Source organism: Anarhichas minor, unplaced genomic scaffold (assembly GCF_050575085.1).
Source record: "Anarhichas minor isolate MPS153535 unplaced genomic scaffold, ASM5057508v1 ptg000014l, whole genome shotgun sequence".
Lineage (NCBI taxonomy): Eukaryota > Metazoa > Chordata > Actinopteri > Perciformes > Anarhichadidae > Anarhichas > Anarhichas minor.
In genome coordinates this window covers 7,888,271-7,913,843 of record NW_027466460.1, presented here as the reverse complement: position 1 = coordinate 7,913,843, position 25,573 = coordinate 7,888,271, and the positions used below count along the sequence as shown (strand labels likewise).

The window sequence follows — 25,573 nt, the reverse complement described above, 5'->3', positions numbered from 1 at the left end:
ATATTGCGATTTATTTCTACCAGGTGGTAAGATATGTAGGAACAGAATACATGTGAAATGTAATATTGTGTTGGCTCATTGTCAAACTGAGCCTTAATACAATGTCTTAAGTTATTAAGTTAATTTTGCCTCTTTGTTGTTGTTCACCAGTTAAAAAGTGAACTCTGACCTTTAAAAAACGAGTTAATATTCTGTTCTACAGATCAGTTTCACAGCTGCACAAACCTCACAGGAAGCCTGTTCACATCTGTATCTGCATATTCCTGCTGCTGGTTTTCCGTTTCCCACCCACAATAAGTGTCATACATACATACAGTGTATTATAAATCATTTACCAGGCAATGATGAGGCTGCAGCAACTTTATGTATAAAACATTTTAATTATATTACAATGAGAGAATACACAATACCTTCAAGTGTTTGCTAAAATGCAGCCAGCACCAGGTAGTCATGTACATACACTCGCACACAAAACAAAACAAAAAGGAACTTATTTAACATCTTCTGAATGCATATCACGCATCTGCTAAAAAGGAACATATTCACAGGTCTCTGGCACAGAACTCTCCCTACTCTGCACAGTACGTCGGCCCAAACTCGCCCTCCTCTACAGCCTCGAGGCTCCTGTGGGTTTAATAAGATGAACCACTATGAAGATGCAAAATAAGGAGAAAAGCCATAAAGCCCGGGGGTCTGGAAAGCGGGATGCTGACCTAAAGCATACACGTAGTTAAAGCCACTTGTCTGGAATCGCATATCATTCAGCATGGAAGGGTTAAAAGTGACTATTTGGCAGGAATAACATTTCATGGAAGTCATTGTGTTGGTTTTTACATAAGCACCGTTACTCAGCAGGCTTAGGATGGTGTCTTCTATGTTTCTGATTCCTTCTGAGCGCGCAGACTTCTCTGCTTTGACGCTGCTCTCTGTGCAGACGGTCCTTCGGTCTGTGCTTCACCCGCGACTTCATCCCACCTTGTCTTTTCCTCTCTCCGTCTGCTGACCTCCCCAAATATCTCACTGTGCTTTTGTGCTTAGAAAAACCCCAACGCACCAAAGTAAATCTTTGTGCAACAGCAACATGGAAGCAAGTCTCAAATCTTGTCTGTGCTTGCTCTGACGATGACTTAAATTACACTCTAATCTCAATAGGACTTCAATGAAGACGTACTTGACGTGACTGTTTACCTTTTTCGGCAATGATGAAGAAGGCTGCAACATCTTCTCTCGCCTCTCCAAGGGCTTAAAAAACACGAGCAGCTGTTCCTGATTTAACAGTCTTCATTCATTTCTACAATCTCTGCTTTTTTCGGACTTTTTCCAAGGCACGTCATCAAAAGATTTTCCATAAACACTATCCATCCAGCATTCAAACAAAAATGTTGACGCGTCCAGTCATCTGCTCAAAGCCATTATAAGTGTGTGCTATCTACATTTTTTTCAATGAATAATTGTAATCTCATATGTGGCCCTCATCCCATTCGCTGTGTCACTCTTCTGCTGGGAGGTCCTGTGCAAGAGAATAACTTTATGCCATTATGGTTTGCTATGTTGTTCATTTGACCGTCAAACTGAAAAAGGACATTTCTGATACAGTCATGTACAAATCCTTTGACATTCAATGTAAACTCGATGAAAAATAGAAAACAGCTTTTCCAAAAAAAAGTTTGTTTTTCTTTTTGTTTGTTTGTCCTCCTGCAGTGTATGGAGAGAGTGCAGATAGGAGGTCACCAAAAACAAATGCACCACAAAGTAAAAAAGCAAAACCACCTGCTTGTCTTTAACACCCTGCCCGCCCACCCTCCCTCCGAAAGCACAAGATGGTAATATTGCCGTGTCTCACGAGGTCCTCTGATCAATGGGTAAAACTACTTTTGGGACGGACCACTGGGAGCGCGGAGGATCACACCTTTAAGCTGCCATTGATTGGATTATTCTTTTATCGCTCCTATCCCAGTGACTCCATTTAAAACAAACACATAGTCAGCATACAATAATAGTAAAATGACGAAACAAAACAAAAAAAAAGAAAAGATCAACACGCTTCAAGCCCAGAAGTTTTGAACCCCGTTGGTGACCATTCGGGGCGACTGGAAGCTGCCATGGGAGTTTACCAGTGTGTGATTTCTTTTACTTTTCTGTGGCAGACGATCGGGCGGCAAGAGGGTGGGGAGTGCCTGGACAGGGTGCACAACAACAACAGCGGCGGCTGCTCAGAAGAGACCAAAGGGGCTTTTTTTTTTTAATGTATTTTATAATGAGGTCTTCTCTTCAAGTGCTCCATTGCTCATGGAAGTGTTTTGGCATGGTAAGGGTTGAAATCAAAGCTGTCAGCCCGCCAGAGAAGAAGAAGAAGAGGGAGGATGCGATTAAGAGGAGGGGAGGAGAGTGTGACCTGAGTAGGGGCCGAGGGCGAGGAGGTGGGAGGAAGAGGAGGAGGAAGAGGAAGGGAGGTCATAGGCTCACCAAGGCACAGAATGACAGCAGGAGAGTCACCCAAGGGAGAGGGGCCAGTGTATCAGCTCCCCTGCCCCCACTCTCCCTTCAACAAGCCTGACCCCATGTCTGTCTGTCTCTCATATATATATTTATATTTATACATAGATAGATATACTCGCTGTTTTTGTCTTTTCAAGAGAACATTTAGGAAAATATAATACAAAATTTAATACAAGAAATATAGACTACACTGGCTAATATCACTTTAAGTGACGAATAGCTTCTTTTGTATGCAACTTTTTTGTGTTCTTGAGTCTTTTGTAGTTTTTTTGGTCAGACCTGCCATGGTGGACTGGCCCTTTTTTTAATTTTTTTTTTAAGTGTCGGGATGCCAAGCTCTAAAGACTGCCAGAGACTGAGGCCCTAATGATTATTAGATAGTCAGAGAGCAACAGAAGCGACTCCTCCGTCAATAGTGATTATTGCGCGTAAGTTAAAGACGAGTTAGAGAAGAAATGTCCTCTACGTTGGTCTTCAGCAGTGCCCAGAAGCTCCAGAAATAAGTAACAGATGGCAGAGAGAAAATATGATTATTAGTCTCGATATAGAAATGAAAAGTTGAACTGAATGTGATTAGTTTGCTGAGTTAGCTAAAATGAACGCCTCTATAGAGTACAAATCATTAGAGCTGGTCCTTTTTTTTTCTTTTTTCTTTTTTTTCTCCACATTTACAACTTTGACTTGCTAATCAGGACAAAAAAAACAACAACAAAAAATCCAGACACACACACGAACGCTGCTTGAAAAAGTAACAAAGCTGTAGAGAAATGCAAATTCTGGGAGAACGACGGCCTTGTGAGCCAAGAGAGGGATCCATTAGTGAAAAGGAAAAAGGAGAGCTGCCCCTTTTTCTGAAGGTCCGCCCTCCGAAAGCACCCACTGGCCCATCTACAGGGTGAGAAGGTAAAGGAAACCTCATGGTCCACCACAATCATTTTAAACACTCAGAGGAAGCACCCGCCTCTCGTGTTTTTTGCTACATCAATTCGCTACTGAGAAATAATCAGAAGATTTGAATCAATCTTTAAGGAAGAGAGTTTTTAGTTATGAGGCAACTCCTTTTTTTTTTTAATTGACATAGTAGTCCATCCACACCATAGGGTGGTATAGTGTAGTGGTCAGTAGTGTGGAGTAGTGGTTAGGCAACCCAACCAGAGGGAGACGAGTGGGTTTGGACAGTAACTGTACATCTATATACATGCTTTCTTCTCTGCTACTCTGGAACTTTTTCACTTTGTCTTTGGCCAAAAATCGGCCACAGTTGGTAATGAAGGTCTGACTTTGTGTACAGAAGTAGCCGCTGAAAAAGTCCTGTTTTAGGTCACGCAGCTGCAGAAGCACATCCTAAAAAGTGGAACGATTTTCAAAAAATTGGTTTAATGTTTTGAGAAAAAAAGCTCATTTGCTTCCCTGCCAAGAGTTCGATGAGAAGACCGATACCACCACCAACTGTGAGCCTGCTAAATGTGAAGCTACAGGTCGGTTAGAACATCAAGGCTGGAAACGGCAAAAGCGAATAAATATATTTCCCCAAATATCAAAATATTCCTTAAATCGTCCATTATTTTTAAGCAGTCAAATGTTTCGAGGAAAGTGCAGGACTTCTGCAATAGCTACTCCTGTAAATCGTATTGTGTAAAGGGAAGATACTGTGTGATGTAAAAGACTTCCAATGTTGCAAATATTGCAGAACAAGCAGAAGTGCTTTTACTTCGCAAACTTGGTGCTAAGCCTCGCCTGCGTATTGTTGCCTCGTGGAGAAGACATGAAGCTTATGTTTTGTTTTTGACCTCTCTTAAACTCCCTCGCTTGTTCTTTCTCTCTTGCAAACACACACACACACACACACACACAAACATGAACGCACACATCCGGATTAACAAGTCAAAGCTGTCCACCGCACTACAGAAGTCCCCATTAAAACCACAAACTCTGCTCTGCTCTCTATGAGCCTGCGGCAACACTAAGTCGGGGGTTGGGAGGGCAGTGGGAGGGCAGGGCGTGTCTGGAGGGGCAGGTTCAGGCAGGATACAGTAGGGTGAGGTAGGGTCAGTGGTCAGGGGGGGAGGGGTCAGGAAGGCTTGAGTGGCATTTCAGCCCCATGGACTTCCTGGAGAGCCGGGGCCGGGAAAGGAGGAAGATGTTCAGGGTGTGCCACCGTTGTGGACCGGTCTGATGTGGGGAGCGGGCGGCGTCTGCGATTGCAAATGGTCGAGGAGGGGAAAGGTGAGGGGAAGGAAGCCTGGTCGAAGAAGCTGGTTGGCAGATGGATGGCCGCGCGCTGTCTAACAGTGGTGCGGCTGCAGTCTGTGGGAATGTGTGGCTGTGTAGCTGGTGTCGCTGGAGCTGCTCTGGAGGCTGTAGTGGTCCTCCTCCTCCTCCTCCTCCTCCTCACCGTCGCTGATGCTGTCGACGCTGTCCGCCTCTCCAGGAGTGAACTCCATGCCCTCGATGTCCACCTCTGCACGCAAAAAAAAAAGAGAAAATACGCATTGGTTATTTTCGGCGCTGTTCACAAACAGAAGAAGTGAGGGGAAACTGTTTATTTCCACCCAACTGTGGGCATATTTATTAGCCTGCAGCGCCTGTGGATTAAACCCAGATTTAGGCAGCCGCTAAAACTCTGAGCAAACAGGCAGATCTTTGTGCTCCTGCAGCTAATCCCCGTCCATTGATAAACAACTGCATGTGTGTTTACCTCATCCAGGATTAACAAGCATACTCTAGCAGTCCAAACTAAGCATTTCAGGGGAGTCTGTGACACCGGTGAGCAGCAGACTGCACCTTTAAACTCGGGTTATGCTTGAATAGAACTAGATCATACCACAATGAGAGGAAAATGTGTTTCTAGCGGGTCTGTACGACCATTAAAGAGAGCGGTAACACGATGAATCATTTTAATATTGGGATGACGGCACACATTTTCAGTCTCTCCTAGAAGGCATTCATCGGGTTGCACCCGTTGTAAACATAAAGTGACACACACCCCCCCCCCCCCCCCCTTACCTCAGAGGGGAGCAGATTACCTTTTTATATTTTTGTCATTTCGGCGGATGAAACGTGACAAATTGGTTGAGCTCCTACAACCTGCACCATGACTCGATAGACCACATGTCATAAAATGTGGCTCAGAGTTTACCAGTGGACATCACTGACAAAAAAAGGTGATTGTCCAGATTTGGGACGAACAAGGTTTTATAGTGAGTTGATCCCTGTTGTAGTGCTGCTGGTTGACTTTTCAAAGCCAGCGTACCTTGCTCAGAGTCGGTGGAGATGGTGGAGCCCAGGCTGTCGGTGCGGATGCGCTCAACGGATCCGGACACGGAAAGCTGCTCCAGGCGGCGTTTGAGGTAGCGGTGCTCTCTCTGCAGATGCTCCTTCGTGGTTAAAGCCTTCTTGTCCTGCTCCTCCAGCTTCTGCAGAGCCCCATAAATGCCAAGAATCAATGATAATGCTCACTGGGCGCAAACATCTCCATCTTTTACTCTCTTTTTTTTTTTACTGTATACCTGGTAAACTTTTTTTTTTTTTTTTTTGTTGCACCATTCAAATAATCCCTGAAAGGTCACTGCAGGAAAAAAAATTTCGGGACCATTTTTTTTCTTTCCCTCGTAATACGGTTTGCGGTACCTTGCAATGGGAAAACTTATTGTGAAGGAACACAAAAGTAGTAGACAAAGAAATGTGACTGTGACCTTTCGTGTATGTATGACTATGATGACAGGCATTATAATAACTATTTAAAATATAGCCAATGTTCTCGCTAATGGTCTCAATTACTTATGTAGGCCATTCTGTTGCTCAGGCAAACGCTTCAGTAGAAGATAACTTCCGATTGTGATCGCCGTATTATTTGCCGTATATTTATTCTTGATATTGGATACAGTGTGTCTTTGCAAGAATATGGATTCATGCCATATCATGCAGAGGCTGTAACTGCTGTTATGACGCTTATGAAACCAGTGTTTTCTATCATCTCTCTGCCAAACTTTCAAAGGAGAGAATTTAACAACAACAATCAGCAAGTGGCTGAATGACTGCATGAGGCCTGTAGGTTAGAAAGTCAACATAAACTCTTGTAAAAGTTTTACTCGACCCGGGATTAGATTTTGCACTAGTTTGCATGTGAAAGTTGATTACACGCAGCACCTTGTGTTACGGGAAGACGCAACACTGCCGAGAATCATCGCAGATCGTCTGAGCAGAGAGGACGTGCACGGTAAACAGGAAATGAAGGGTTAAAACTCGCCACGTCTGGATTTTTCTACCAACCACAGTGTTTGCTGCTTGTAAACAGCAAGATCAGTAGAGCGTGTCCTAAACTGTACTTAGATGCACAGTTCATCCTCTGCATGGCAACGGTAAGAATCGAACCATATTCTGCCAGCACTGGTGTATTTTTAAGACCTCCTGCTGCAGACTGTTCTTCAAGCATCTTGCGTGCAACAGTTAAATGAACTGTGGAGGAGGGGCTGTCCTTAAACAAATCAACATCCAGTTATGTCCTTTCACATATCTAAAGATCAGCCACCAAATGTCCCGTATAATCCACTTTGATGACTAATCAGTTTCCCTTTTAGTCATGGGAGCATTTTTTATTTACTTACAGTCTCTGAGCTGCTCTGATGGAAAGATTAGAAAAACAATATAACACTTAAAGAGTGCGGGGGAGGAAAACCAAACCCAAAGTTCAATTTACTGTGATAAAAGCACACGGTGGAACCAGCAAACAGCCTTTTTTAGCTCGACAAATACCAAACCGTTTTTGTCAATTATCTGTCGAAAGAAGGCTAAATGATTCATTATTTTTGTTTTTATTTGTTTTTTTGTAATACCTTGATGTGCATCCTGGCCCTTTTCAGCAAGCTCAGTGTGGTGTGTCTCGTGGTGTCTGGACCCAAAGGCACCAACTTCTTCAACTGCTCCAAGTACAGCCGAAGTTTGGCACGTCTGCAAACAACACAAGCACAGGGTGAGTCAGCAGACATCCACCGGCAGGAAAGTGAGCGGGCAGCTACTACACCAACACTCTGACAAAGCGTTTAAGTCCCTGAAGGGCAGAAACAGATACTGTGACTGTCGTGTTCTTCTCCTGTGCTGGGAAACGCACCAAAGCAACGACTTGAATACTACGCGGTCGGTTGCGGTTGTGACTTTGGGATTGACCGCGTGACGTTGCGCGTTCAAACGGCTGAAGGGAGTGCAGAGTCTCGCCCGTTACACATGTTCAAAGCTTGCAAAGGCTCAAAGTAACCAGTTCGAATCCCCGAGAGGACATCCTCCCAGCATGAGAAAGGAAATGTCACATAATGTTATACTTACAAAACACTTTTTTTCATTTCATATCACACAGACAGTTCATGCAACTGCCTCAACATTTACCTCTTTCCTCATCAACAAGAGCTGTTTTTCGCAAGACACCCACACATGACACACATTCAAACGGGGCCTCAGCTGAGAGACTTTCCTGTTTTTAGAAGATGTGTATTATACTTATCGAACCCTGTTGGCTTTTGCCTGCCTGTGTGACTAAATGTGGTCGCTTCAGTGTGGTGGTGTATTCACGAAAACAATCTCGCATTGCACTCACTGATACTGATGTTTTTGCAGAATGTTTTTGTCCTCAGTGCAACAAACTGACCTCAATATAACTGCACACCGTCTAGTGATGCATCACCTTTGTCCACCTATGCTTCGTATTTCACTTTTTCCAAACCGCGTGTTTGATGGATCCACCAAATGCACAACCTGCTGAACCCTAGAGCTGCGGGAAGAGACCTTAGAGCCACAGTCACCGAGAGCAAAAAAAAATAAATCATTATTGACCAAAGTGACGGCCATGAGAAGTATCTCATCTGTTCTGATCGCTCTGTCGGTTGAACTCAAGACACAAACCGTGGCCCCGGAAAACCCTGCATCCCTGCCAAAGCCCTTCAGGCCAACAACCCTGGATCCATGAGTAAACAGCTCACTGGATGCAGCAGTTTGGATGTTTAATTCAGCGTTATTGACGACAAGGCCGAGTTAATGTCTGTGTGGACATTGACTGACTTTGTGAGGATATTGTATCTATATATATATTTTTTTTTTTAAATCAGCAGATTACCCATGTCTGTCCTTGGTTCATTCAAATTTTCCTCATGAAGGCCTTTCAATCCTCCATTAGTCATGCTAGTCCATGAACCGTTTCTTTGTTCTGATCTAGCCTTCCCCCCTTTTCTCTCGTTCCTTTGGCTAACTCTGTCCGAACGGTAAACAAACTCCAACAATGCGAGGTCTCCACTGGCCAATACTGCGACCAATAAACCTAATCAGAGAAATGAAGCTCTCTCGGGCTGGCTGCAGAGCCGAGCACACAGGAGAACACACTCTCCACACACACACACACACACACACACACACACACACGCACACAGTCTTTCCCCTGTTTTTTTTCAGGAAGGGCGTCGCCTGTCTTTTTCACATAAAATAAGACCTTCTTACTAGTGTCGTAATTTCATTGAGAGGTCAGCCAGAGGCGACCTGTGGGCTACAAGAGAGTCTTGGGGGCTAAACAAAATAATCCAAAATCATGAATGATAGTTGCATCCGTTTGTTTTTTTTGGGATTGTAGCTACAAAAAAGCACCTGATTTAAATATATTAAAAAAGGATTAGCAAAGTGCCCTTGAAACCATCTCTACCTCTCTACAGGTGCATACAGGCGTTCCCCAGAAAAAGGGCGTGTGAAAGTGCTCTCGTTCTTTTATTTCCTTTACTCCCAGGGGGCGCCCCCCCCCCCCCCCCCCTCCATCCCCCGAACCCCTCCACTCCACCCTGCCAACACCAACAACACACCCTCATCCCACTGGAAAACAAGTGTCTTCTGAGGACATGGGGCGGGGGCCCAGCCTCCAACCTGCCCCAGTCGAGCCACATGAAGCAGTTGGACTGCGGCCAGGGGAAGCGGGCAGGAAGGAGCTGGGGGTCTGCAGCAGAGGGGAGGGGGGGTGTTTTTTTTTGGAAGGGAGCGGGATCCGAGCTAGTGAGTGACTTTCTCTTGGGTTAAAAAAAAAAAAAGGGGTCTCTTTGAGTACAGTGTGCTCAGCTGCACCAGGCAGCGCTCCACACACATCATCCAGCGGGTAACTTGAGCCAACGGGCCACCAGCTTGCCCCCTCTCTAGCAATGAAAAACAAGGCGTTCCCTGAATGCTCTGCCTGACTACTACCCACCTCCCCCCAAAGAAAACCTATTTTTACTGAAAAAAAAAATGTATCACAGGCCCCACCTGTAGGCTCGCCACATATTTTACCTGGCATGCAGATGTAAGGAATGTGCACAGATGCACTTTCACCACCTGAATGTGTGGAGATGTGTCTGGGCTGAGATGACCAATCAAACTTGGAACTATTCAAACTATTTCTTTAAAAGGTGCAATAATGAGAATGTATTTACAGGTCTGACTAGTTGCCCTATGTTCTGTTGTTCTGTTCCTGATGCATATCAATAAGACGGGACCTGGGTTAACCTGGCAGTGTGTCCCTGACAGCTCCTACCCAGATGCACATGTTCCCCTGCCACGAGACACACTTGCTGTTTTTCTTGCTTGTTGATGGGGACGCTCCCTCGCTCACGTTTGTTATTCCTAAACCAAGCCCCGGTCACGCTATGTTTATCAGAACAGCCACGCAAAGTGTGGCATAAGATGAACGTGAATGTTGTGTCGGTGAAGGAGAGCGGACATTTTGCACAGCATGGCTCAATCAAATTTTCCAGTTTGTCTGGCTTGAAAATAGTGCGGCCTTTGATGTATTCAGTCATGACGAGTGTCACAATGTGAGACTGTTGATGTGGTGTCATATGACTGTTTGTACTTGTGTGTGTCAACGAGTTCAAACATCGTGTGAAAGTCAGGGTTTCTATGTCCGATGGACACAATATTCATGGGATATGTTTTTTAAATTAAAACACTCTCATTTAGAAGTGTTTTTAAAGCAAAAAAAACAACAACAATACTGAATATAATACTGAAAATAATACGTTATTACGGTGTAACAGAAGCATTGTAGCTCTTAAAGGTTTTCGTGACTTTGCTGAAAATGAAAATTGCAAAAACATCCTGCAGCTGGAGATTTATTAGTAAGTCACATCTGCAGGGAAATGACCACCTGACCGTTCTCACGTGCAGATAACCACGGGATGGTTTCTGTCTGATCTCTGGCCTTCCCTCTCCCTCCCCATCCAGAGGCTCAGTGCCAAAACAAAGCAAAGGCAGAGGAGAAGAAGAAAAAAAAAAAAAAAGGAGCGTTTGCTCAGAAAGCTGCGCGCTGCTAAAAACTGGAACGAGCTATTTAAACAGTTTACCGAATATTGACCATGCTTTTCTCACGGATCTGTTCGCACTATGCTCCCTTTTTTGCTGCTGAAGTCAAAAGGGAGCAGTGTATCTGCAGCAGCCTGTTTTTATGTCTGATGGATGCATTATGAAGGATATTTATGTGCGCTGCACCACAGAAAGGAAGTGACCCTGACCGGTTTTCACACTGTCCACATACAGATATCCTGGTTCTCAGACACAGTCCCGGTGACAGCGGTGCCCAGGGCTCTGGGACTGGAGGTCTGTACATTAGGGTACATTAGCTGCAGGGCCTGAGAAGGCACACCAGTGCAAACAACGGGCCTTCACCCCTCACTCACTGCACTGTTTAATGAGCTCGCTGCGGCCCAGCGCATTCCTCTAACCCACACGCACAGGACCGAGTGGCTTGCCTGGCAAGGAGCCAAACCCCACTAAGCTAAGGTCAGAGGTCATCAGGAACACCACTGCAATGTTTCCTCTCACTGCCAGAGCTGACTCGGTTTGTTCCCTGTTGGGTTTAAAGAAAAGAAAATGCGATACCTGGCCTCTGGTGTTGTTTTGACTTGAGCCCACAAGACACCAGCATGAAGAATTTCATGCTTTGTCGGCTTACCTTGTCCGCGCAATAATGCAATCATTTGATCTCAAAATGCAATGTGTGCATTTGGAGGGTTTGTCATTTGACATATCCAACATAAAGTGGATCTAAAAAGTGTTTTCAAAGGCTTTAAGAATGAATTAAGATCATTACAATTCATTCTTATAGTTTTGGCCATCTCTCTTATCAGTAATACAAATATGGAGACACAACATTACTAAAGAAGAAGTCTGATCTACTGTACGCCATGGTGTGCAGTTTTCCTGGGATTATTACCAACATTTTGGGTGTGCTACCTTTAACCTTTGAGTAGGATACAAAGTAGGCTCTGTTATGTGAAGGGAAACGTGGGGCAGCGTTGCGTGAGTAAGGATCACTACTGTTGCCGTGGTGGAATTTGGGGGTGCCAGTGAAGTGGCTGCACATCTAGCTGGCAGGTTCCTGGGGAGTACGAGGTCAGATGGAGGGATTGTTGAGGTGATGAGGGACCCTGGCTCAAGGTCTCGGCCGACACCCGTCACCCGTCTGCCCTGTCACCGTACAGCTCTGCCCGGAACACGACTACATTTAAAAGAGACCAGACTCTCTAACAAAGCAGCCGGTGGATTCGCCACTCTGCCCACGTCAGCGAGAAGAGAGACACGCAGGGAGACACGAGAGGCTTTCATCACCCTGATGTGAAATGTCAGTCGTCCGGGTCGAGCTGTATTTGTTTTCTGTCATGGAGGATGCCACACCCGCCAACTGTGTGCAGTGACAACTGCAGGGAGAGACAGACGGATACAAGTCCCCGGTAAACACATTTCTCCTGGCGGCAGGAACCTGGAGCTCGCTCTCACATGACTCTGCTCTCGCACGCAAGCAGCAAACAGAAACTCGAACGCACCACAACAGCAGCGCAGACGGAGGGAGGGGCCTGATTGCTCCACTACTTGTGGAGCATTGCTCTGAAGAAAAAGAGCTCAGCATGCTTTACTGGTGATTAAACAACAGGAAGCTGCAGAATGAGGCAGATCGCTGTTCACGCGTTGTAGTAGTATTTCCACCAAACTGAAATATCCACCGGGCGTGCTCGGGAATGCCTTGTAATTAGATTCATTTGACTTTTTTTTTCTCGTACTGAAACGATCCCCTGTGGGAGCGTGGATCATTACAAAATCCCTTCCTCGGCACAGCCAGCTTACACTGGTGTTAAGAGAAAAACAGATGTCAAATATGGTTTGAAGAGGAGAGCGTGTGAGCGAAAAGAGAGAGGGGGGGGGGCGGGGGGGTCGTATTAAAGAAGTTCCCTGAGCATCTCTGAATCATTTCAACACAACGTCAAATGACAGACCTGGACATTAATTGCCTTCCGCTGTGTGCATTGAAAACCACATCCGCAAATGTTGGGACGGACTAGCAGAGACAAGTTCGGCGAGCTCAATAAACACATTCCCCTGACACGTTTTAGAATGAACCCTCGTCAATGATCGACACGCAGGGATCTAGTGGCACGAGAGACGATCGCAGCGTCCATGTTTACTGTAAAAGTTTGTCTGTTTACTTCTGTGAGGAGGTGGTAGAACAGTGGGGCGGGGTCCTGTTTCAGGCTCTGGGCCCCAACTAAAAGAGGCCACAAGATGAGTGAGATAACAGACGGAGAAGAAGACATTTCTATCACACAACATCACGCTTATTGGAGACTTTTTTTCCCTTGTGAATTAAAGTCTATTGGTACCTTTCAAATACGACAACAGGAAGTCACAATGCAAGGAGTCGTTCCGGGAGTCACAAAAAGCTTACACGCTGCTGTTGTTGAAGGTAAAAAAAGAAAACTAGAGAGAATAAAGGGGAGTAGAAAAGAGATTGATGAATAACAGACTGCCTGCAGCCCTAAACCGCTCTATAAATGCATCAATCAAACAAATATTCGCTTGTGACTCCCTGCTTGCCGAAAGAAACAACAAGCCCAATGCGGATGCAGCATTCTAGTAACACTCGGCCTGCAAGTTTCGTGACCCCCATCAACCCCCCCCCCCCTCCCCCCTCTGCTTAAACCGACTCTGTTACTTAACTACATTCCAGCACATGTGTGCACACTCTGCTGACCTGAATTCCAGGTCGCCTAGTCGACACACAAAGCAGCCACATCCTACGCTGCCTCCCGTCCCTCTCTCTGGCAACGCTCAAGAATGTCTTCGGTCTCCTCTCGTCCTCGGGCTGACAAGGGCCCGGGACCAAAACCATGAATGGTTCAGTCAACTCACTCTCCTCCTTTTCACTTCTTTCTTTAATTGCTTCTTGTTGTTGTTGTTGGGTTTTTTTGCCCTTGAAACCCCAAAGCTAGGCCCACACCTTGTTAAAGTGCATCCTTTAGCTGTCGCTTTTACGAGCGTCAAGCTGCTTTTACTGACACAGAAACGCTGTGCTCCCTGCTTCCTGTGTCGGTGTGCAAAAGAAGCCTGTACAGGTCACGCACAGGCCAAACGCGCCATCGTCAACAGAGAGTAAACGGCATGTGCGGCCGGGCTTGACCTGACGGAGCCAGAGAGCGCCTCGACGCCCGGTGACCTCAGGGTGGAGAGATTCCACATGTGACCTGTAGCTCGTTTCTTATTCTTTGTCCCAACCAGCCTCACAACAGTAACAACCGAGACATGTCACACGGCTATGTCCTCTTGCTTCAGTAAATGTAGAACAATTTTGGACGAACCCAGTCTGTCGTAAGGTTGGGTAATATGACAAAATGCATCTAGAGAGAGGAACGAGATGCGTCAACTGTCTGAGATTTGCCTTTCGGTTTATACCAACGAAGATATCCCTTCAATATATCTCTTTATATTGTGATGGAATCAATAATTCATACTGATAACATTTTTATTCAATAGATTAGCGAGACACAGACATTCCAGTCTGGTTATTTAATCTACGAAAGTACATCTGTCACAAAATGCATAAAGCTGAAACGATTAGATAAAAAATATAATTCTGTAAAATCTTAAATCTCTAACTATTTTGATAATCAAATAATCATGTTCAAAGATGTTCCCTTGCCCTGGGATGTTTTGATAGACGATTTCTGACAAAACAAATAATCAATCAATAATCAGCAGACCAGATCAACAGTGACACTCATTGCTAGTTGCAGTCCTACGTATATTTACGTCTTTGTATAAAACGACATGTAGAAACTGCACACCTAGTCACGTTGAATATACTGTACGTGCTATGGTCTACATGTGCCTTAATGATTCGACCACGTACAGTACATCAGTCATTACTCTGGGTTATTAGCTGCTCACGCAGACCTAATGACTCCAGGTTACCGCATTCACATGAGGAATGTAACTGACAGTGTCACATTTGAGGAAGTTAAGTACGAAAGCCACATGCAATCATGTGAGTATATGAATTACACACCAAAATCCAAACTGGAAGGAATGAAGTGGTCCACTTTGTTTATGTAGCTGCTTTTTAACTCAAAAGAAATGATACATTTTTAAAAAGGCAGGATGTTAACATATTATGACCTTAACTTCAACTGTATTCACAATCGCGGTGTATTCTGCAATCCACGTTGAAATGCAGATGAACGGGCCGAGCAAAAGCCTGCCATCTTCCACATAAACTCACTGTCACAGAATAAGATTTATACTTCAAAAAAAAGGAGAAACAGGCACCGATGAGTTTTGGCAGGAGGGCCAGCAAAGAGTGATAAAGGCCCTCTGTGAGAAGGGAGCGCTGCCTTTCTCGTCCTTGCTGCCTCAGGTTTCTGCTGACTCAAACACTTTTAAAAAAAACATAACAGAGAAACCAGATGTGGTCTCTGGAGAAAGAAGGAGACAAAGAGTAGAAGGCAAGGAGGTGAAGTAACTAACAGGGCTGTGGGACGGCTCTCCCTCCCGCCGAAACATCGCCATAACTCAAACGGCTCAGTGAGGCCTACACACACACACACATACACACACGGGAGCTTCACTCGAGGGGAAAGAGTTCCTCAAAGCCAAATAAGTCATTCATCACAGCTGGGAGTAGAAGACACCGGGAGAGTAAATTTAATTAGAGAGAAGATTAGACCATGACAAACTGAGGGCTTGCTCCTGTGTCCATGAAGTGCATGTTAATTTAGAGCTAAGTTTAATAGGTGCCACACAGTTGCTGTACATTAGCTCAGTGCGATATATATTGTAAGTGAATACTGTTTGTCGAAATCAGCCACGGACGGTGCCTTTGTCTGCAAAGGTAAAAATAGAGATGTAAATTTGTTGTTTTCAACTGAGGGAAGCGTCACAACCACACCATAGCGGCATTACGTGGCTGGATTTCCTGTAAACAGGTGATGTGTGGGAAAACAAAACGTCTGTAGTTTCACAATTTGTTGGCGTGTCTAGAAAAGGAGACTTGCGGCACGGACGAGTTGTCAAAGGCGTGATGAAGAGCGGTTGAAGTCAGAAATGGGAAGGAAGCAATGCCAGCGGAGAGCAACCACACGGAAGCATTCGGTTTCACGGAAATGTCACGACGATGCTCTGCAGCTCTGGCCTGTGCACTGACGAGAGAGAGAGAGAGAGAGAGAGAGAGAGAGAGAGAGAGAAGAGAGAGAAAGAGAAAGAGAGAGAGAAAGCAGCAGAGTCACCCTCGAGACGGTCTATACAGAGCTGTCACGGCTGCACTCCGGCCGCAGCGGATAAGCAGGTTGTGTCGAGACGAGCGACCCTGCAGGACGCAGCTGGCACCCACCCAGACGTCTCACTCTGATAGCGGGACACAAATACATGCAGGGTGCCTCTTGAACGGCTGCCACGGCAAGCACTCAGTTTCGTAAGAGACACCTCGCATGCATTCATCGCTGAGCAGCAGCCAGTGAGCCTGTCGTCCGCAGGAAATGGAAGAAAGAAAAAAAAAAGTAGACAAAAACATATTTATAAGTTGCCACACTGGACACCGACACTGGCATAAAATGGACAGATGACTTGAAAGTAGTTCCCGAGGTCCCGCACAAATATTTGCACTTTTTCACAATACATGCAGTCAATGCCTCCCGTGTCAAAAGCAGACGTTTATCGGTCACTTTGCCTACCGCGAGAACATAAAGTACAAGGAGGGCTCTGTGCTGCGCCCACGTGAACCTAATGCACCGGCACATGACCAAACAAAGACAGTGAGTCAGGGCTCAAACAGCAGCACCTCCCTGGAGTGGCGTCTGAGGGCGTGAGGGAGGTCGAGTTTTTGGAAACGATACTGGGATTGCTACAGATTAAACAGGTGTGTAGCTCTGAGTGGATGCTCCAACTGGTCACACACACACACACACACACTCATTAAACTGGTTGATCCGGACAGCTGAAGACTTTTGGTTTTTCTTCTGATTCATCAGAAGACAAACCAAGACAGATCAAGCGAGGACACTGAAATGTTGGATCATTCCTTTGAGAATACCCGTAAAGGGTTGGAACTGAAAACATTTTGGCTTTTTAGTTGCACTCGTTTGAGACAACCGATCGATTGGCTGTAAGAAAAAGTCGAAAAATGCACATTGTACATTCCCATGCCTTCAAAGTGCTTGTTTGGTTGGGTCAATAGCCCGAAACCGAAAGATATTCAATAAACGGGAATCAAAACTGAGGAAAATCTGCAGAAACCAGACAAAGTTTGTCTCTTTTGCCTGATAAATGACTTACACGAGTGTCAAAATTGTTGCCGATAAATTTCCTGTTTCTCGTTAATAATCTCAGCACTACATACACATGCACTGTAGATGACTGTGCTTCAGCTTGATGTCACAGCCTCAACCTTTAACGCCTGTACGTTGGGAGTAATGACCGTGTAATTTGAAGAGGATCACAATGATACCTCGTCACTGCAGGTCACGTCATTACAAATAAGTGGACGGAACTTTTTTCCTGGGGAGGGACGGAGAGAAAGACAACGGCAGGAAAGTACTTTTAAATATGACCTAATGCATCTTCTGTCAATAAGGAGTATTTCAACATAATTAAATGTATTTAAGCCCTGACATGAGAGACAAAACATCAGTGAATAACTAAGAGAACGCACGTGTTCTACAGTCAAGATGCTGCACATGATGTAAAAAAAAACGTCTTTTTTAGAAACTTGTGACCGCAGTGACGACAAGGGAAGTGAGTAAACCGATGATGGAACACTTTACCGGCACTTGCGTTTGTCAGTTTGACATGGTCACTTCGTTGGTAAGCAACCACACCCGTCGTCGGACATGAGGTAACTGTTGTGTCTTAACACCTGCTTTGTGATCAGCCGGGGCCTTCTCTGCCTCCCAGGTCAGGGAGGAATATGTCTGAACTCGTTTCTCTCGTCTGCAGTGCACACATCCATTACTCACTCCCAGACATGTGACTGGCAAACCCCAATCCCTCAGCGTGGGTGACAGTGTGTCACGCACATGCAGCCCAACACACACACCCATCTCAGCCTCAGCTCACATGCTGATAGTCACATCAGCTGTTTTGTAAATCCGCTCTAGCAGGCAGTTCTTTTTTTTCTAAGAATCCACTTGGGATGACCTTGATGCGAAAAAAGAAAAACAAAGCACACCAAAAAAAGTTTTGCTTCTTCCACCAACCATCTTCCCTACAGCAGCTAGGCTTTGTTGTATCAAAGAGGAGTTTTGCTTCCTGACAAGAACCCCCTTTGGATCTGTGAAGTCAAAACAGAGCAGAAAACAGACTGTCTGTGCCTTTAATGAGCACAGATATCACATCACCGCGAGCTGAGCGCTGTACCCCTCGGGGAGGAAAAGAAAAAGGTGGAGCGAGATGCATGCTGGGGGTAGTAGAGCGGGATAACCGTGTGTGTGTTTGCCGCCTGTGGCGCCTCTTAATTTGGAGAAATGACAGGCGAGATCTAGATTCACCCCGCCTCCGTTCACAGCATCAGCCTGGGCTAGGATTATCACATTACTGACAGGATTCCCTTTCCATACAAGGTAACGAGTTTCATCCGTGAAGCGGAGACAGATCTAATCGACGTGAATCTGCTCTTTGAAATGAGCTCATTATCCATTTCCAGACATGAGGAATTAATTGATGGAATCTCATTGAAGATGACCTCCGATCCAATCGGGTGCTTTTCACTGAGAGGAAAATATCTTGACGTTTACCTGCAGCCAGCATGCCTTCGCTTAGTATGTTATAGGAGCTCAAGGGTGCTCAGCAAAAGGGTGCACACGCAAATCAAAGAAACGGGACGAGATGTGGTAGGCCAAAGGGTCTCAGGTGTGGTCTTACCTGTGTTTCTCCAGCTCGTTGTGCGACGATCTGTGAGGACGAAAGAGACAGAGGAGCGTCAAAGCACTGGCAAAATACTACACGCGCTCAAATCACATGACAAGAGAGTTAGGATGCGATGCAATGAACAGTCCCAAATTGAGAGGCATGGTTACCAACAGTTTTTATCTCACTGTAAGACAAATGAAAGCAAGATGAATGGAAGAAATGCAGAGTTAACAGCAGATGTGAGAAGCATTCTAAGGAAAAATGTGTCAAGACGGCAAAGAATGGTGTGGATTCCTTTCTGCTCACGTGTTTCTTTAGGGCTTTTGAATGCTTGAGTTGCTTTAAGTTTTACCGAAGACATAGAATATAATAATAATAATAATAATAATACTCCAAAATAGGCCTCAAGCAAGTGACGCAAAGGCTTGATCACACATTCTGGGAATAGACGTCCATGACAAGTGTGCAAAAAATGGGAGTGGAGTTTTTCAAAATCTTTTTCCATGTCTGTGTGACGTCTGTCAGAGAGTGTGCAGCAGAGCGCCAAAATGACCCTGAGAGAGAGAGACACACCCCCCCCTCGCCCCGCTCTCAAACAGCATGCACGCACTGCTGTTGTTGCTGCACTCTGGCTGAAAAGCAGCGTGGATAAAAACACACTCGGACGTCTGGAGGCGGAGACGCTGCAGAATTCCTCAGCGTGCGGGTTATTCCGAGGAGGGCCCCTGTCGCGATGTGCTGCGAGGGCACTGCAGCCCGTCTGAAACAGGCCCTCTGTCCACGAGGCCGTCATGGATACCGCGGCAGTAAAAACAAAACAAAAACAGCAACAAACAAAAGGGCCAGACTGACAACAAGCCTTTTCAGATTTTTCCGCTGTTTGAGAGCCCTTGTGCTCGCGAAAGCAGTGGTTCCCACAGCTGTGGGAGGCCGAGGCACCAAAAAAGGGGTTACAGTTGACCGTGCGAGCTGCGATAATGTGGCACCTGCCCAAAAAAAAATCCTCTCATAAGGAGGACCGGACGTTTCACCGCTGCTAATAAAACTGATCCAAAAAGGCTGACATCATGGAGGAAGTTGTGCTGTTCAAACCTACACAAATTGGGGGAAATGTCCCAGACAAAGCACAGGGCATGACCAGGAAATAATACAGCAGCTTTCAAAGGAAGGGAATGCACGCAGACCTGTAATAACAGCAGGTCAACACACACACCTTTACATGTTATGTAAAATAATGGTGTGGCATGCAAAGGACTCTGTGCTCCCATGGTATGAACTGGGCCCTGGTGATCAAAGGCCTACACATTAGCCTTGTATCTCCCTTTTTTAAATGGGATGGAAAACTGACAAAGATCATCGTAGGAGCACCTTAAGTCACTATTCAGTCTACGAGTAAAAACAAGGAAACTCCACCAGGTTTTTTCTTTCTTTCTGTGTGCAGAAATAGACTCCCAACCGTTTTTTTTTTTTTTTTTTTTTCACATGCCCTAAATATTGCATCATTGCAAAACATGTGATTGGTGCCGATTTGCCGATTTGGTCCTAATATCAAACCTAACAACAGTTTTTAGTTCTACAAAGCCAAGCGTTGTGCTTTTTAACAAACAGCCTGCTTCTGTTTCACTGAAAATAAGTTCAAACATGTTTTTGCTTCACTACCCCCTGCATCCTGTCGATGCTAAAACAAACAGCAAGAGAGTGTAAAGGGAATTGGGGAATTGGCCCACGGTGCAAAAGAGGGAAAAGCAGGTCTGGTGCATGAAGCTTGGCGCACTGGTGTTTGTCACAGGAGGTGTGTGTTTCAGCCACCACACCCACCTGCCACATCCCCGTACACACCCACCCACACACACGTAAACAGTTGTGTTACTATGTCTGACACTGTGTCAATGGAATGTGGATGAGACTGCTCTGACAAATATAGAAAGATTACTTTTAAATGTACAAAGCCATACGCCTTAAAAAGGGAGTGCAATTACAATTGTGGTTCCACAGGTTCATATTCTGTACGCAATATGATGTAACTCTGACGCTCACTAGTGAGGAAACCAGGCTCACTATGCTTCCCTAAACTAATATTAGCCAACAGGAACGTTTTTTTTTATCTTCATGTGATAGTGTTCCTGGGAATAAAACGGCACTGACAAGGGCACATCACGCAAATGTCTCTGGGGAGTTTCACCAAAAAACACATTTACTACAAATTGTTAGCAGATGAAAGATTTCACTGTTGCGCACTTGGCCGAATAACACTGCAACATTTTATTTTGCATGTAGCCTAGGAGGTAAAGGTCCCCAAGTTAGGGCCATAAATCAACGGAAATCTTGTTAGCGACTAGAGCTGATAGGATCAGTCGATCATAAGGAAATAAAACGTCAACTATTTTGATAATCAATTTAAATCAAATATGATAGTAGACTTAATATATTTGGCTTTTGGATTGGTTGTTGGAAAGAAAAACAAGGGATTTCAATATTACGTTGTGCATTTTTAACTCTTCTGTGACATTTTAACTGTTAAAAAATGAATCAGTTAATCAATAAATAATTTGCAGATTAACCAATAATGACAACAGTACAGGATAACAGCACTGTTAACAACCTTCCTACTGTAACAGGCCTTTTAATCACAAAGAGGAGAATTACATTTTAACTTGCTGAGGTTGAAATGACCTTTAACCAGCTGTCCAACTGGTCTAAAACAGAGCAACAAAGCAAGGTTGAACCGAAACTGAAACTTAAATGTATTCACTTATGTAATGTTATTCTGTGTGATTGTATGGCCTAGCAGCAAGGCCTATATTAGCTGCAGGCTGTTGCAGTATGGGAATGGGATTGGACTGGGGGGGGGGGGGGGGGGGGAAAGGCACAGGTGAAAAAGCAGGACAGTCGTGCAAAAACGAAAGGTTATGTGCATGTGTGTGTTGTCTCTCAGCAGGGGGAGGGAGGAAGGGTGTGTGTGTGTGTGTGTGTGTGTGTGTGTGTATGTGAAAAAGAGAAAGAGTGGGAGCAGCAGACTTGACAGTGTACGCGTGGCAGTGTTTATTGGAGAGACCAAAACAGAGAGCCCAGCCCAGGCAGCAGCAGAGAGAAGGCAGTGTGCATGAAAACAGCCAAACTATGTGTGTGTGTGTGTGTGTGTGTGTGTGTGTGTGTGTGTGTGTGTGTGTGTGTGTGCGTGTGTTTCTACACGCTGGGACTTACAGTAAACAAATACAAAAAGCAAGACTGACATATTTACCTATTGTTCTGAGATTTTCTGGAAATTGGCGATGCTTTCATTTTCTTACTGGAAAAGTCGCTGCTGTACGGTAAAACCGACGCATAACCGTGTTCTGCCTCTATTGAGCAAAACAAAACACATAGCATGTTAATTTACTGTGGTGTCTGCAAGAATAAATAATAATAAATTGAAAAAAAAGCTGTCAATGAGCCATTCGGGGAAACATGAAATATCAATAGAGGAACAAAACGTGATCGATCGTCAACGTTATCGCTTCCAATAGATCAATATCGCGCTATATAGCCTTCAGCAAGGTGTATATATATTGTGAAGCAATCCACGTGACATGATCATCTATGTGTCTCTGTCATTATGATACTGGTTCATATTCTCAATGTCACTCTTGTTTACTCATTTCCGAAGAGAGATAATCCGAGGACACACTGCATTCTGAGTATACAACACGTGAGCTAGTATTAGACACATTGCAGACACAGTTCACAAATACATTACCTACTTTAAATAATAACATAGAGCTGCTCTTTTTCTAGCATATAGGCTACTAGGTCCAGTCCCGTCCCCCCCCCACCGTCCCATTGTCTGTAGAGTGACATCATACCTGCACTATGGCACAGCACGTTAAAACTTTACATAAGATAGAAGATTAAGCATTGCTGCCGTCCTAATGCTCCATTCACAAAATAATCACGAGCCTCGAAATCCTGTCAAGTTGTCAGTTTTAGCTTGAAATACCTCTGTCTCTTCTTTCCAAGTACTCTGCAGCCTCCAGCAGAATTAAAAGAGAATTAAGTTCCATCTTGTTGTCGGCTTGTTATTAGAAATAGAAAATATCTTTTGACACAGATGTAGAAGTCATGAAGTACTGGAATTGAAATTGTCAAACTGTTTGCACAGGACGATGTACGAGCGCTGCTATATTCAGTTCTGAGTCTTGGTCACTCCAAACTACAGTATCAACAGCACCTAAACTAAAACTCAGGGAAGTGAGTGAACGCACGCTCGTCCAATGAGAAAAGCCTGTGGGTGGGTTCTCGAGGTATGTCTTAGCCTATGAGCAGGCTGCAAACGGTGGGGTGCTATTTGATTGGCTTGAGGGCAAAAGTCATCAGGGACATACCCTAGCAACAGCCTGGGTTTCCCGCCCCTTCCACAGCTGATTGGTGTGACGCAGGCGGTCTCTGATTGGCTGGGATGGATTCCGGGCTGCTGTCATAGTTGAACTTGCGCTATTGATTTTGTTGCCAAGTTTAATAACTTCTCCAAAGTATGCGTTTGGATTTGGACCGTGAAGTACACTAAATTCAACGGTCATTCAGTCAATAAGGCTCTGTTATACACATCGGCTATTTCCCACGAGAGTGTGTGACATGGCAAAATTACTCAAAGCGTGTGTGTGTTGTTTTCATTTCCTGTCCAAGTCATTATGAAAGCCCTGTATGAGGCTGCAGAAACTGAATTTAGTTTATGACTCCTCCTGAAGATATAAAGTGACTGAGCTTCAGTTTTGATTGCATGTTGTTTTTGACTGAATACATTGAACATGCAAAGTTAAATACACATTTCCTTAAAACGTATAAATATTATCAACCTCTTTTAATGACAACTCTCTCTTAATACAACCACAGCCAGAGCTGGGACAAAGTCAATGTTCTGCAAGTCAAGAACATGTGGCTTTGGCTTTGAAGATTCAAGTCCTTGAGTTTGTTTTTCGAGTTGTAAACTTCACCAAATGTAAGGCCGTGTTCAGTCTGAAACAGAATAACAGATAGAATAGTACATCATAAGTAATGACTGCTTTTTACAAGTAAACCGTGGCATGTTATTCCTGTGACACAGTTAGAGCTGGAACAATCGGCTGACTGACAGAAAGTTGGTCTCGCACAATTTTAGTAATTCATTAAATTAATTAAATGTAATGTTTAAAGTAAAAATGTCAAACATGTTCTGGTTCCAGCCTCTGAAGTTGGTCCAACATTTGAATAAGTCCAGAAATTATGAATCCCCTTTTTCTCACTATTTTCTGATGTTTCTTAAACCAAACAATTAATGAAGAAATTAATCACGAGATGAATTGATAATAAAAATGATAGTAAGTTGTTGCTCTAATTTGTTTAATTTCTGAGCTGAATGTTTTGCAGGTTGTCTTTACATCCAAATGTGAGTATCTGTTGTCTGTCTGTTTGTTTGCAATGCAAAAAAGACCTTTCCCTTTTGCAGATTTTCGTATACATTGCTAGGGAAGCAACAGAAAACTTGTGACTAAATATGATATTTTTAGTTTATAGGGTTGAGGAGGATGTAAGACCGTTCAAGTGAAGTAAGAAGTCATTAGTGTCAAAGTTTGATTTGATGGAATCAAGTCGAATGTACTCAGACTCATAACTGACTACTTCTGGCTCCAGACCAGTGCCTCATTTCAAACAGTAAATACCAACAGAATGAAGCCTAATGTTGTAATATTCCTGCAGCAGCAGAAGAGTTATGAATGTCTCAGCAGGAGTTCCTGCAGAGTATAAAAGTGGGTTGCTCTGCATGGCAGCCAGCTTATGTTGCTTGCAGCCAGATGTTTGAGCCTCAGATCATTATTTGAGTACATTCTGAAGAAATCACAAAAGCGTAATGATAAGGGAAGTAACTTTCAGTGTGAATGATGAGATAAAATAAAAAGGCCCTGGAGGATCAGAGCCACAAACTTTGTTTTTGTTGTAGTTTCTTGGTAACAGCTGTCACGCGGGGTCCTCATGGGGCCTGTGCTGCTGACAGTTCATCATAGATTGCAAGAATTCAGACGACACAAACTGCTGGTTAAATATGTTGCTGTCAGCTATTGTACATGTGAACAAATGTGCAATAATAAACAAAAGCTGTGTATTATTGCCACTTGCAGCCACACAAACACAAATGCAAAATATGTTGGTGGTGTGCTAAGAAATGTGCTTTATCAATTTGCATTCCAACATATTGTGAAAAGACTGAATGCTGTACACTCTTTTGCCAGTTCATTTAAATGAAGCTTAATTTAATGTGTTATACTCAGAGGTGTTTCTAATATTTTGTTTACCCTCATTGATTTGATTTGGTTGAACAGAATATAAGAAACACCTCCCACTGTTTTTTGAAATTGTTATCATTTTAATTTATTTGTTATTTGGATATATATACAGAGAGAGAGAGGAAAGAAAGAGAGAAAGGGGTTGACATGCAGCCAGGGAGCAAGGCCAGACCAGTGTGGCAATGTTTCAGTCTTACTGATGCACACTCGACATGGTGAGCGATACGGGGCCACCTCACGTGTCTCACTCTTAACACCAACACCATTCATCAGCACCACAAACTGCAGCCACCAAAATGACCATAAAGTTGAATCGATACCCCTCTAAAACAGAACATTATAAATGTCGTAAAGGTAGGATTTATTGCAGGACTGTTGTATTTTACTGCTTTGGTTTAAGCTACCAAAAAAACTGGCAACTAAGTGTAAATGTGTACATTGAGGATGCAGGTGATTGTGGACGATTTAACATTTACAGAAATTGTGGTTATATTTGGTCCACGTAGCTGAAGCCATGCAGAAACCACATTCAGCTGCAGATGAAACTACATATGTCTATCAATAGATTTTATTTCTTGTGTCTGGCCTGCCTTTCGTTTTGCATGACT

The 25,573-nt window shown here is 44.3% G+C and overlaps 1 protein-coding gene across 1 annotated transcript; it reads right to left on the bottom strand.

The window, feature by feature from the left end:
- Positions 1–360: 360 nt before the first annotated feature.
- Positions 361–22,868, bottom strand: mxd4 (MAX dimerization protein 4). The gene is made up of 6 exons (XM_076091302.1): positions 22,646–22,868; positions 21,911–22,010; positions 18,682–18,711; positions 7,335–7,449; positions 5,753–5,915; positions 361–4,960 (listed from the first exon to the last, which is right to left on the bottom strand). Exons 1-6 carry the CDS (start codon positions 22,707–22,709, stop codon positions 4,785–4,787), a joined length of 648 nt encoding a protein of 215 aa, XP_075947417.1. The 5' UTR covers positions 22,710–22,868; the 3' UTR covers positions 361–4,784.
- Between the last annotated feature and the right edge of the window lie 2,705 nt (positions 22,869–25,573).

What these genes read in the sequence shown, in the direction of transcription:
- mxd4 (XM_076091302.1), bottom strand. Translation starts at nt 22,709, where the DNA reads ATGGAACTTAATTCTCTTTTAATTCTGCTGGAGGCTGCAGAGTACTTG. An exon ending in AGAAAATCTCAGAACAATAG is followed by an intron (nt 18,712 to 21,910) that starts GTAAATATGTCA and finishes TCGTCCTCACAG; the next exon opens with ATCGTCGCACAACGAGCTGG. An exon ending in GGGCCAGGATGCACATCAAG is followed by an intron (nt 5,916 to 7,334) that starts GTATTACAAAAA and finishes GGGGCTCTGCAG; the next exon opens with AAGCTGGAGGAGCAGGACAA.